The sequence below is a fragment of the Megalobrama amblycephala genome, linkage group LG16 (genome assembly GCF_018812025.1).
Source record: "Megalobrama amblycephala isolate DHTTF-2021 linkage group LG16, ASM1881202v1, whole genome shotgun sequence".
In the NCBI taxonomy this organism is placed as follows: Eukaryota; Metazoa; Chordata; class Actinopteri; order Cypriniformes; family Xenocyprididae; genus Megalobrama; species Megalobrama amblycephala.
In genome coordinates this window covers 16,514,065-16,526,895 of record NC_063059.1, presented here as the reverse complement: position 1 = coordinate 16,526,895, position 12,831 = coordinate 16,514,065, and the positions used below count along the sequence as shown (strand labels likewise).

Below are 12,831 nucleotides of genomic sequence, written 5' to 3'. Positions count from 1 at the left end.
TTTTGGCTTTTTTATCATCGTCATCTGTCTTTTTCCGTTTACCCGTCTTTATTTTATGAGCAGGAGCCACTCAAGGAATTGGCAGTTTGGATTGTTTGTCTGGCATAAGCAAAGCTGCGGCACACCGGTAATCTTGAATTTGAACGCCTGTACGCGCTGGCGCTGTGCATGAGAGGAGTGTGATCTGCTTAGGACGTTCCAGTTCAGCCTATTGTATAGTATAGTATCCGCCAGTAGTGGGGACTCGTGTAACGTAAGCAATGACGTACATCCGAGTCAACGAGACTGAGGGAAGTTAGGGAGGGAAGGGCATTTAAAAAACGAACTGGAATGCAGCCCAGGTAACGCTGATAGAGGGAGTGGTTTCGGTCCAGGTGTTTCAGGTACGCAGCAAGAGCTCGTGGGCCGCTGAAGTCTTTAACGTGTATGAAGGCATCAGCAGGAAGAAAGAGTTCATAATTCTCCCGTGGCGGTACCAAAACCACTGGCACTGCTCTTGATAAAAGAGCGCTTCTCCACAGTTTCTCCTTGTTTGTAATCTGTGTGCAAAGAGTTCTCAAATGCCAGGTAGAATTTATACCGGGATACGGTGCGCACTACGCTATCACGCCCAAACACATCCACACATACATATTGCCAGAGATTCCGATAAAATTTAAATGGTGACCAATTACAGTTCTTAAATTACATACAATACATACAATACATCCACATATATCAAACGGATTTAGTTAAAAATTATATGCACTGAAAGTATAGTAGTAGTTTATAGTAGTTGAGATAGTTGAGATAATTGAGATAGTTGAGATAATTATTGTGTACATACATTGTTGTGTACATACACAATGTTTGGTTGACATGGTACTGCTCCTCCCTGCAAATGCATAATTATAACAAAAATAAAAACAATTGTCTCGACTTTAACGAAAACTCTGTGATGTTAAGAAAATCACATCATGCACAGACAAAACCTTCTTGACATGCTTAAAACGTTCAATGATTATAATTAGGCCTACACATTGTTGTGAACATATTAACTGCCTGCTGATGCATTACAATCTTGTTTTTTTTTTAAATGTCAAACCTATTTTCCATAGAAAATTATCATATAGCATCACCTCAACTTTAATTCACAACAAAACACTAAGCTTTATGTCAGAAATTAAACACTTACACAGGTGTCAGTATATGTTATTACAAGGCTCTGCCATCTCAAACAGTCTGTGATGTTCACTTGTGCGATGTGCAATGTCATAAGCGGTCTCTCCTGCACTGTTTTTCAGTCCTGCCTGTAGGGTGCGCTGTGATAGTAATAGCTCAATCGTCTTTCCAGCTGCAGCATTTCCAGCCGCCAGTTGAAGTGGTGTGAGTCGGCCCGTTGTCAAGGCATTGACCTCTGCCCCCCATTGCAAAAGACAAGAAGCTACAGCGGCATGACCCCAGCGACAGGCACTATGTAGCGGTATCCAATCATCGGTCGTTCTCGCATGAAGATTAGCTCCAGCATTCAAAAGAGCAGAGACCATGGAATAATGGCCACCATAGGCAGCACGGTGTAGAGGGGTGTAACCATCGCTATCATGACAATTAGCGAGTGTTGGGTTCAATGTGAGGAGACGTTCTACTGTTGCTAACTGTAAAAGAAAGGAAGAAAGAAAAAAATAAAGGTAAATGCATCAATACTTAATTTCGTCTGTCAACAAGCAACTGTCACTGAGGTGAATGATGAATGGTAATGCTATTGGTATTATAGACCAGTTTTCAGGTTAAAGCCATATTGAATACCACTTACACATGACACTTTCAACAAGCAACCAATACAATAATATTTTATTAAGTTTACATTAAAACCAAGTCACATCAAAGTCTAATAAAGTTTATGCGCTTTTAATTTTTTCCCACATAAACATTGCATAAACTATAATACAATAAGAAGAATATTTCCAGTTTCTTTTATTTTAAATTTAATTTTAAAATATGACAAACATTTGTGTGCCTTGAATGCAACGGAGAGATCTTATATAACGGGAAAACAACCTCTGCCAATCTACAATTGGAGCAAGAATAAGAGTCAGCTTAGATCACGTGTACCCCATAAAACAATCACATTATTGCCTTGATGTCAGTGAGTTGTACAACAGTAAATCCCTGTTTGCGTATACCACAGAAATGAGCAAGAAGGGCTGTAAATGGAATATTACCTGTCGCAAAATTGTCTGCGACTGCTCTTATAGAACATTTCATTGTAAACTCCAAATATAGCACACTCCAAAATAAGTATTTAAATGGCAAACATATTGAAGATTAGTGGACAAGCTGTCGATTCACTAAGCAGAAAATACACTGCTCAAAAAAATTAAAGGAACACTTTTTAATCAGAGAATAGCATCAAGTCATTTAAACTCCTGGGATATTGATCTGGTCAGTTAAGTAGCAGAGAGGGTTGTTAATCAGTTTCAGCTGCTTTGATGGGCACTAGATGGGCAACAATGAGACGACCCCCAGAACAGGAATGGTTTTACAGGTGGAGGCCACTTACATTTTTTTCCCCTACTCATCTTTTCTGAATGTTTTTCACTAGTTTTGCATTTGGCTAGGGTCAGTGTCACTACTGGTAGCATGAGGCGATACCTGGACCCTACAGAGGTTGCACAGGCGGTCCAACTTGCACATGGCATATCAATACGTGCCATTGCCGAAAGGTTTGCTGTGTCACCCAGCACAAGACTGTCAAGAGCATGGAGAAGATTCCAGGAGACAGGCACTTACTCTAGGAGAGTTGGACAGGGCCGTAGAAGGTCCTTAACCCATCAGCAGGACTGGTATCTGCTCCTTTGTGCAAGGAGGAACAGGATGAGCACTGTCAGAGCCCTACAAAATGACCTCCAGCAGGCCACTGGTGTGAATGTCTCTGACCAAACAATCAGAACAGACTTCATGAGGGTGGACCCATTGTCAGACTCTACGCTGGTGCAGTGTGTCCTAGGTTCCTCCTGGTGCACAACAATGCCCAGCCTCATGTGGCAAGAGTATGCAGGCAGTTCCTGGAGGATGAAGGTATTGATACCATTGAATGGCCCACACGCTCACCTGACCTAAATCCAATACACCTCTGGGACATTATGTTTTGGTCCATCTGATGCCGCTAGGTTGCACCTCAGACTGTCCAGAAGCTCAGAGATGCCCTGGTCCAGATCTGGGAGGAAATACCCCAGGACACCATCCGTCATCTCATTAGGAGCATGCCCTGACATTGTCAGGCATGCATACAAGCACAAGGGGGGCATACAAACTACTGAGTACCATTTTGAGTTGCTGCAATGAAATATCAGCAAAATGGACTAGCCTGCTACATCATTTTTTTCACTTTGATTTTCGAGGTGTCTTTGAATTCAGTCCTCTGTACTATAGGTTGATAATTTTCATTTCCATCAAACGATGTGGCATCCTTTCGTTCCTAACACATTACCCAGTCCATATCAGTATAGATATCCAGCATGATATTTTTCCCCATTGAGATCTGATGTGTTTTCAAAGTGTTCCTTTGAAATCTTGTACGTATTCTGTGATTGTTTCGGTTCAGCCCAGGTCGTTTCTCTTCGTGCTGCTGTGAAATACAGACTGAACAGTGGCTGAAAACGCAAACCCTCTCAGCTGGAAAAAGAAAACCTGTGTCGCTAAAAAGGAACTGCATTCTAATAAGTTAAGTTGGTAAGACGGGCCTGTGCAATATCCATATTTTATCATCACCTTTCTTTCTCTCTTAGACTCAAGAGAGATGAACAATACAGATGAACTGTAAATTATTACTATTTTTTTTCTTCTAATTAACTTGTCGCTGTTCTGTTGTGTATTTTAATATTGACTGTTGTATTAGTCTGTCTGTGTTGTCTTATTGTGTTGTGTATACAGTTTTTTCTTCTTCTTTTTTTTCTTTCTATGTGTAACATCTACCTGCCAGGGGGTCTGCAGATGGAAATTAACCTAAGGCTATAATCTGGCATATTTACAATTGTCTTAATGTTCATTAATATGCATTGTTCCCCCCTTTTTCTTAATTAAATAAATACAAATACAAATACAAGGTTTTGATGGATGACGATTGTAATGAAGGTAAAGACGATTACAGTGACATACAGTCGTCGTACATTAGGAATGCGCAAGTCCGCAATTATTGATGCGCAAACAAACCATGCATGTGCACTCTCGACTCAATGATCGCTATAACATCATATTTCTGCATGAACACAGTTCAATATATCCGTGTAGTTGTCCCAATTAATGTACTGTGAGTGTTTTATAACGGATGCTCGCCGAACAAGCGTGTTTTGGAGAAGTTTGAGAGGATCAGTGGTGTTATATGTGTTATATGTCAATAATTTTGAATGGATCCGCATAGTTTTTAAATTCAGTCCTTTGGTATCTCCCTGTGGTCTTATTTGGTATGGCAGGTTGACTTAAGTTGCTTATTTAAGTTACTGTATTACTGAGCAAAGTAAGTAGGCTACTTTTAAGTTGTAAAGAATGTCTGCAAAGTATGTTTGCAAAAATAACTAAAGGTTTAAATCTATCTTGAGTTTCTTCTTTGAAGAACTAATAACATGGGGTTGAAAAGTAATAACACTAAAAGTACAAATGTTTTTGTGAATTTAACTTGTTTTTGTGAATTTAATTTGTGAATTGTTTGTGTGTGTGTGTGTGTGGGGGGGTTGGGGCTGGGGGGTGCCGTGTTGATTCAGAGAGGAGGTGGGCCTTGGCCTAAAAAAGGTTGGGAACCACTGGAGTAGACATTTCATAGTTTATTTCGAGATTAATTTCCTTCATTACAAAATTTCTAGTGCTGTTTTTTAAATCTATAAATCAAGCAATGATTCACAAATCAGGAATTAAAAATTATACATATATATATATATATATATATATATATATATATATATATATATATATATAAAGTATATATATTATAAAGCTTTTTGCATTGTAAATAATAGCTTGTGATAAGCATTTTGCCTGTAAAAGAAAATTTTAAATAATTATGCACACCTGAATATAAGGCATTTTTCATTCCCAGCCTTCATGAACAATTATATATCACTTATAAATAATTAAATACAAAATGAATAGCAGTTATTAAGATTGATGTGGTTTGGAATTGGTAAAATGTGCTTGGAAAAAAATATGATCATAAAATCAACTTGCATAATAATTCTGCACACGGTGTAGTTTAGGGTGCAATTCTCACTATTAATTAGTTGCTTTTTGGCAGGCATATTACTAGGATATTGGCTGTTTATTAGTATTTATAAAGCACACATTAATGCCTTTTTCTGCATGACCATATTCTACATCCCTGAAAGGGTTAGTTCACCCCAAAATGAAAATTCTGTCATTAATTACACACCCTCACGTTGTTCTAAGCCTGTAAGATTTTTGTTCATCTTTGTCAATTCACTGCTTTTGCAACGGACATTTTGATGCTTCAAAAAGTTCATAAAGAGAAGTAGCCGAAACTAGTCAAGCAGGTAAACAAAACGTTCCTGTCTATCTAAAAGAAACTATAATACAGTACTTAACGTAATGAAGACAGTATGAATCTACTTAAAAGAATTCATAAAGAGATGTAAAACTAAACCATATGAATCTTTCTGAAGAGACTCGATCACTTTTTATGATGAACAGATTTAATTTAGGCTTTTACTCGCATGTAAACATTGATCAGTGAACATAAGCAGAAGCTCAACAAATCTATTCCAGAAGCTCGAACCTCATTGGTTACGCAGCATGTTTGAGATTCCAGAAGAGGTTTGATCTTGTGTGTCGTTCAGGTTTGGTTGAGCTTCTGCTGACAGTCATGTATTGTGTTCACAGCTTGTCAGCTGTGCCATCACATGTACCCTACAGCTGTGGAAATATAATCTTTTTTAAAAACGCAACATGATGCAGATGTGAACAATTATGCATTCATGCATACAAATACACAATTTTTTCAAAAAATGTAATTAAATAGTCCTATCACACATATTAAGGTACTGTTTAATTGTAAATAAAGTACCATTATTACAAAGTGATTTAAAATTGTGTATGTCCTTTGCAAGCAAAACACTTACGTCTAATGTTTTGGTTTCATTTTTTACTAAAAGAACATACATGAATCAGAAATTAAAGTGTGTGACATGCTTGATGTTAAAAAGAGTTATAAAGTGCAGTAAGCATTGAGACAGACTGAAGCTGTGTCCCAAAAGTAAAAAAAAAAAAAACTGACAAGCTACGCAATATCGCGTTCATTATCGAAGGCGATTCATCTGCGATAATGAACGCGATATTGCGTGGCTTGTCAGTGAACTACAGCTCTGTCTATTAAATGCCGCTCCATTTGAAAGCAGGTGATGGCGATTTAGCGGTAATCAGGGAACCGGCTTTACTGACGAAATGCGCGTGACAATTGCATGCGATATATCGCCCAGCCCTATGTCCCTGTGATTACTGTGGATCTTCAGCTCATCCGTCTAGAGCACAGAACTGCCCAGCCCGTGGACAAACGTGCTGCTCTGCTCCAAACTCTGGGGAAACTTTGGGCAAACTCTGCTCCAGCTGAGTCAGCCCAAGCACCCACTATCATTCACAATGTCTCCTCTGAACCAGTCTCATTTAAAACGTGCTCAGTGCGCCTAAATGATGTTTGCATCCCTCTGCTTTTGGACACTGGTGCCAGTGTGTCTCTTCTGAACATGCACACATACAGTATTTTTTTCAAAGCGCTGCCACTCTCTGCACCCTCTGCTTCACTCTGTGGCTATGGCGACTCAAAGATTGACTTAGTGGGTTCCCTGCAAGTGACTGTTGGGTATGGCAACAAGATGGTACCCAGCTTCACCTTCCATGTTGCCCGTCGTGGGGCCAACCTGATGGGTCTGGATTTGTTCTCAGCTCTGGGATTCTCCCTAGTGGACACGAAGGGAGCTGCAATACTAACAATCTCCACACCTTGGTAGCAAAAGTAGCCATCCCTGTTTGAAGGCTTGGGTTGCCTTACTGCTTTTGCCCACCAACCTCTCCTGGACCCCGCCGTTAAGCCAGTCATCCAACCACTTCGCCGCATCCCCCTGGCTTTCCGTGATGGTGTCTCAGCTGAACTTAAGCAGCTGCTGGACACTGGCATTATCGAACCAGTGGATGCATCACCCTGGGTCTCGAACCTGGTGGTGGCTCAGAAGAAATCAGAGGGCTTACGGGTGTGTGTCGACCTGCGAGCAGTGAATAAGGCAGTGATCCCGGACAGGTTCCCATTGCCTACCTCAGAGGAGCTTATTGCTCAGTTCCATGGCTCGACCGTGTTCTCTAAACTGGATCTCAGACAGGGCTACCTACAAGTGCCTCTGCACCCCAGCAGCAGAAACCTCACGGCCTTCGTGACCCATGCAGGTGTGTTTCGTTACACACGTATGCCATTTGGACTTAGCTCCGCCCCCAGCGGTTTCCAAAAAATCATGGTGTCGGTGTTGGCTGGTATACCTGGGGTGGCCATTTACCTGGATGATGTGGTTATCCATGGGCCCACCACAGAGAGCCACGATGAACGCCTCAGCAGAGTCTTTGCAGCCCTGGCTAAACACAAACTAACCGTCAATGCTGGAAAATGTGTTTTCTCTGCACCGACCATTGAGTATGTGGGTTTCCGGCTGTCGGCGGATGGTGGATGGCGTCACACCACTTCAGTCAAATGTAGATGCCATACTGGCAATTCCCGAACCTGGCTCAGCTGCACAGGTGGCATCATTCTTGGGCATGACAGCCTACTATCTGAAGTTCCTCCCACATTATTCTTCTACCACTGCTCCACTACGGCGTCTTCTACATAAGGACGAGTCATGGGTGTGGTCACAGGCGTGCTCTGATGCCGTTGCGCTCAAGGTGCAGCTCACCACAGCTCCAGTGTTGGCTCACTTTGTTATCTCCAGCCCCACCTTGGTGACCTGCGATGCGTCGGCTACAGCAATAGGAGCAGTGTTGTCACAGACTCAGCGGGGCGTGGAGAAGCCTGTCGCCTTTGCGTCACAGGCCCTCAATCAGACGGAGCAGCGGTACTCAGTGGGGGAATGTGAAGCACTAGCCTGCATCTGGGCCTGCGAGAGGTGGCACTTGTATCTCTATGGCCGTGCCTTCACCCTAAGGACGGATCACCAGGCCCTGACTGCACTGCTTTCCACATCGGGGACAGGCCACAGACCACTGAGGCTACATCGCTGGTCTGACCGTCTTCGCCAATATAACTTTGACCTAAAGTTCACCCCTGGCAGAGACAATGTTGTGGCAGATTTACTGTCCCGCTCTGCTCCACCCCACCCTGCCACACATACCCACACCAACACGGACCGTGTGGAACAGGACATTGTACAGATGTTACATAAACCCCTCCAGGCCGCCGTATCACTACAAGAACTGAGGGAGGCGTCGGAACAGGACCCAGTCCTTTCTCAGCTCCCTGTCTATATTCTGAACGGCTGGCCTCGGGAGGTACCGGAAGGGCTGGCAGCATTTTCAAGAATAAGGCAGGAGCTGTCCTGCTGGAATGACACCTGTGTGGCACGTGGCCTCTGGTCATCCCCAGCAACCTACGTGCACGTGTCTTGGCAATGGCTCACGAGGGCCACCTGGGAATTGTGAAATTGAAGCAGCGCTGCAGAGACCGAGTGTGGTGGCCAGGGATAGATAAAGACATAGAGGCCCTGGTGAAAGACTGTGCCGCTTGTCTCTTAAGCGGTAAGACTGGTCACCAGGCCCCCCCCACCCTTACAACCTCTTGCTTGGCCATCGCAGCCCTGGGACCACCTGCAGCTGGACATATGTGGTGAGATACAGGGAGTTCCTCATCACCAACGCTTCCTAGTGGTTGTCTATGACCTACACCCGAAATGGCCTAAGCTCATTGCCACTGGTTCTGTGACCTCTAAGGTCATAATTGACTTTCTGGACTCTCCGTTTTCCCGCTGGGGTCTTCCAAACACTATCACTACTGACAATGGCCCGCAGTTGATCTCGGCTGAGTTCACCACATACCTCAAAACAAGGGTATTCGCCACATTCGCACGGCATACTATCACCCCCAAGCTAACGGTGGCGTTGAACGCTTCCACCAGTCACTGAAAAACAGTCTCAAGGCGCACTTGTTTCAGGGATGGACCTTCTCACAGGCCATACATCACACACTGCTGCACTACAGGGCCACCCAACACTCTACGACGGGGGTCTCTCCAGCTTTCCTCGTGCTTGGCCGTGAGCTCCACCTTCCCCTCGACAGGCTCAGCCCCACACTGCCTCAGGGACCACTACCGGGGGTCAGGACCTCTGTTGCTCGCCAGCAGAGGCAGATGAAGCAGAACTTTGATCTCTCAGCACACACTAAGGTCCCTGACATACAGGCTGCAGATTGGGTCAGGGTTCCCAGGCCCCACAGAGACCACAAACTTGCTTTGTATTGGTCCTCCCCTCTCCAAGTTACTCACCAGCTGGGACCAGTTACCCTCTTCCTCAGTGACGGCACACGGTGGCATGCAAGTCGTCTCCGCAAAGTGCTGCCTCCGGCACATACAACAGGTGTGACGCCTCCAGACACACCCCCAGCTTGGCAGGACACCCCAGCTCTTCAGCTGACACCTCGGATAGCTCCCGCACGGGCTCCAGACATGCCTATCAACCTGCCGGCTGAAATTTGTGCCTGCCCACCACAGGTTGCCCTGTCCCATTCCCATGTTTGGGGTGGGGGGTGGGGAGGGGGGAATGTTATGTTCTCTCACAAGTGTTGTTTTGGTAATGCATGGAGTTAGTGTTCAGTGACGCATATAGTTTGATTGTGCGGGAAGCATTCTGTTATGCCCGACTATGTATGGGTTCGTTTAGTGGGGTCTGATAATAGAGAGACTAAGTAAAAAGATATGATAAGTTGACGCAACTGCTTGTGTTGGTGTGATCCTTACCAAATATAACAGTGAACATGCGTAAAAAAATTGTAGAACAGAAATTATAGTACCAGAAATTACTCCTGCTCATTTACAAATAAATTACATTACAAATATAATGTACAACGTATGCATTTCATTTTTAACTAACATCACAAAAATAAGCTGTAAATTAGGCTGTTTCATTGGCAAAGTGACATTTAAATAATATTTATATCGACACATTTTAATGTACCCATTTTACGCACTATTCTGTTCTTGAGAAAAGTGGGGGGAAAGCGGACTTTGAAGTGTGATTCACCGAGGCGGGATGACGTAATTTGAGAGCGACTTCAAGTGCACCCTCTTCATTTCCCAGTGGAATGAAGCTCCCATCTCAAGACACTTTGCAGTCTACACTATCCCATAATTCATTGCGCGCCGGTGACGACAGGAGTTCAGGTGTGAATTCACATAAATGTAAGATATGCCCCGTGTTCACCAGTATCTAAATCAAACTGTAATATCCGTCATGTCCAAAACCTCAGTTTTTCATAAATACATTTGTCTCTGAGATGGAGTGCAGTTGAATAAAATCCTAAAGAACTATACTTTAAATTTAGACTTAAATACAGCTTAAATACAGAGTAAAAGTATAAATATTAATGTATTTTCACAGTTAACGTTTCATTTAACATAAAAAACAAAACAAACAAGGTTAACTAGTTGCAGACGATATAAAACTAACTTAGTTTAGCCATACATATTTTGGTCCAGTGTCCCGTCGTGAAGCATGTCAAAACCCAATAGAAAGTCATAAAACTTTAAAATGCACACACAAACATCAACTGTCAGCTGTCTGTCACACAGCCGCTAGCCATGTAAGGACGTTCGGCTCATTGTTGCCATGTCTGGGATTGGGATACTTTTACACTTGTGCTGTGATTACACTACCTTTGGGATGGTTTTGTTGCGCAGACCTGGCAACCCTCCTCTCCAAAACCCCACCCCTTTCATGCACTTCGAAGTGCGCGGCCCCTGAATTGGGACACAGCTTGAGAGTGACTGACACACCCAAAATGCAAGCACAGAAACCCGGCTCTCTCAAGCCACCTTTCCACTGTGCATGACAAACAACAGCAGATGTATCAGATTTCATTCATTTCCTATGGGGAGTCACACAGAGGTTGCACAGTTTGAAAACAATCTGCCGATACAGAATTTTAGGATCTGATTTGAGCTCTAGATGGGTTAAAAAAAAAAAGTGTTAAGTTCTCAGCTGCTTTAAACACTCCACTATCATTCCGGTCCCAAAAAAACTCAAATCACTGGACTTAATGACTACAGGCCTAAAGTCATTGGAGAGACTGGTGTTGGCCCACCTGAAGGACATCACTGGAACCTTGCTGGACCCCCTTCAGTTTGCCTACAGAGTCTGTGGATGAAGCAGTCAACATGGGACTGCCACATTTCGACCTGTGCAGGGATCTTATTTGTGGACTTCAGTTTGGCCTTCAATACCATCATGCCTGATGTCCTATAATCCAAATTGACCCAGCTCATATATACCTAGGATGGCTTGAGGGCGAGTAAATCATGGGATCATTTTAATTTTTGGGTGAACTAACCCTTTAAATGCCTCCCATATGACTGCAAGTGCAATACTTTCACTTTTTAATGCACACTATCTTTGTTTAATGCACACTATCCTATTAATTCATATTATTAACAATACTGTAAATATGTTCATAATCTGTAAATATGTTTATTCTATCTGTGTATGTACTTTTTTATATTTTATTCTTAAAATGTATTATGTCTTGTATTTATATATGTGTAATGGAAGCTTCAATACCACAGTAAATTTCCTTGCGTGTGCAAGCACACTTGGCAATAAAGCTCTTTCTGAGTCTGATTCTGAACTTGAGCAACTACACTCACCGTATGCGACATGGATTTGATGTGATTCTCCTGATTTTTAATTCTCCATTTTATGATCCCTTTAAATATGAGAGCTATACGAAATGTGCAGAGCGGTGGGTCCCCAGGACCAGGATTGAAAACCACTGCTCGAGATTAAGGTCACTTACTCTATTCTTCTCAGCGGCCCATAACATCAGTTCATTTGGAGTGTCTTGTAATTTAAACTCCTGTTCCTGATACCATTCCTCAGTGTGGCAGGTTTCATCTTCATCATCTCCTTCCTCCTCTTCCACCCAGCCGCTCTTTGTCCCCACTGGAATCATGTGGCCATGAGACTCCAGCAGGTCAAGCTGGTTAAAGCCTTCTGGAAACTCCATCACTGAGCTTTCTGGGTGAGAGCAAGAGAGAGATAGTGAGAGAGCGTGTAAGAAACAGAGGTGACACCCTAAAAGTAGCATAATTTGGACCCTTTTACTGTATGGCAAAAAGAGAAGTAAACAGCCTGATTGACAAAAACGATCAAACAAACAAGTCGTTTTTGATTAAATTATGGTAAATTTAGGCCCAAGTGCATCAATAACTACAGACCAACACTTTGTGCTTATAAAAATGGTTTAAATCGTTTAGATGTTTATTTCATGTTTATAATATTTCTAGAAAAAAATAATTCTAATAAGCACTATAGACGGCAGCATAGTTATATCCTGTTGCCACCACAGTACCTTTTTTAGTGGCTGACAGATCAATTTATATCGATGTAACTGTTCCTATAATAATTTATTCTTACTTAAACTAGTAAACTCTTAGATGTCTTTGAATGACATGCTTTTGACACAAAATAGAACTCACCGACAACCAGCCGCGTTCACGTTGAGTACGCCACACGTCTAATACGCAGCTTGTTTTGACGCTGGGAAATATAGTTTTTTGTGCAGCCAATTCGCTTGCACCCCCTGAATATTTAAACTACATT

General features: G+C 42.7%; 1 protein-coding gene across 3 annotated transcripts; it reads right to left on the bottom strand.

The window, feature by feature from the left end:
- Positions 1-637: 637 nt before the first annotated feature.
- ankrd49 (ankyrin repeat domain 49) lies at positions 638-12,819 on the bottom strand. 3 transcript variants are annotated; one of them, XM_048161983.1, is made up of 3 exons: positions 12,708-12,819; positions 12,026-12,246; positions 638-1,634 (listed from the first exon to the last, which is right to left on the bottom strand). In XM_048161983.1, the coding sequence occupies exons 2-3, from the start codon at positions 12,233-12,235 to the stop codon at positions 1,182-1,184; spliced, it is 663 nt and encodes a 220-aa protein (XP_048017940.1). In that variant the 5' UTR covers positions 12,236-12,246; positions 12,708-12,819; the 3' UTR covers positions 638-1,181. The 3 variants fall into 3 exon arrangements, with proteins under 3 accessions (XP_048017940.1, XP_048017942.1, XP_048017941.1); XM_048161985.1 differs by having other exon boundaries at positions 12,026-12,242; positions 12,708-12,808; XM_048161984.1 differs by having other exon boundaries at positions 12,581-12,717.
- Between the last annotated feature and the right edge of the window lie 12 nt (positions 12,820-12,831).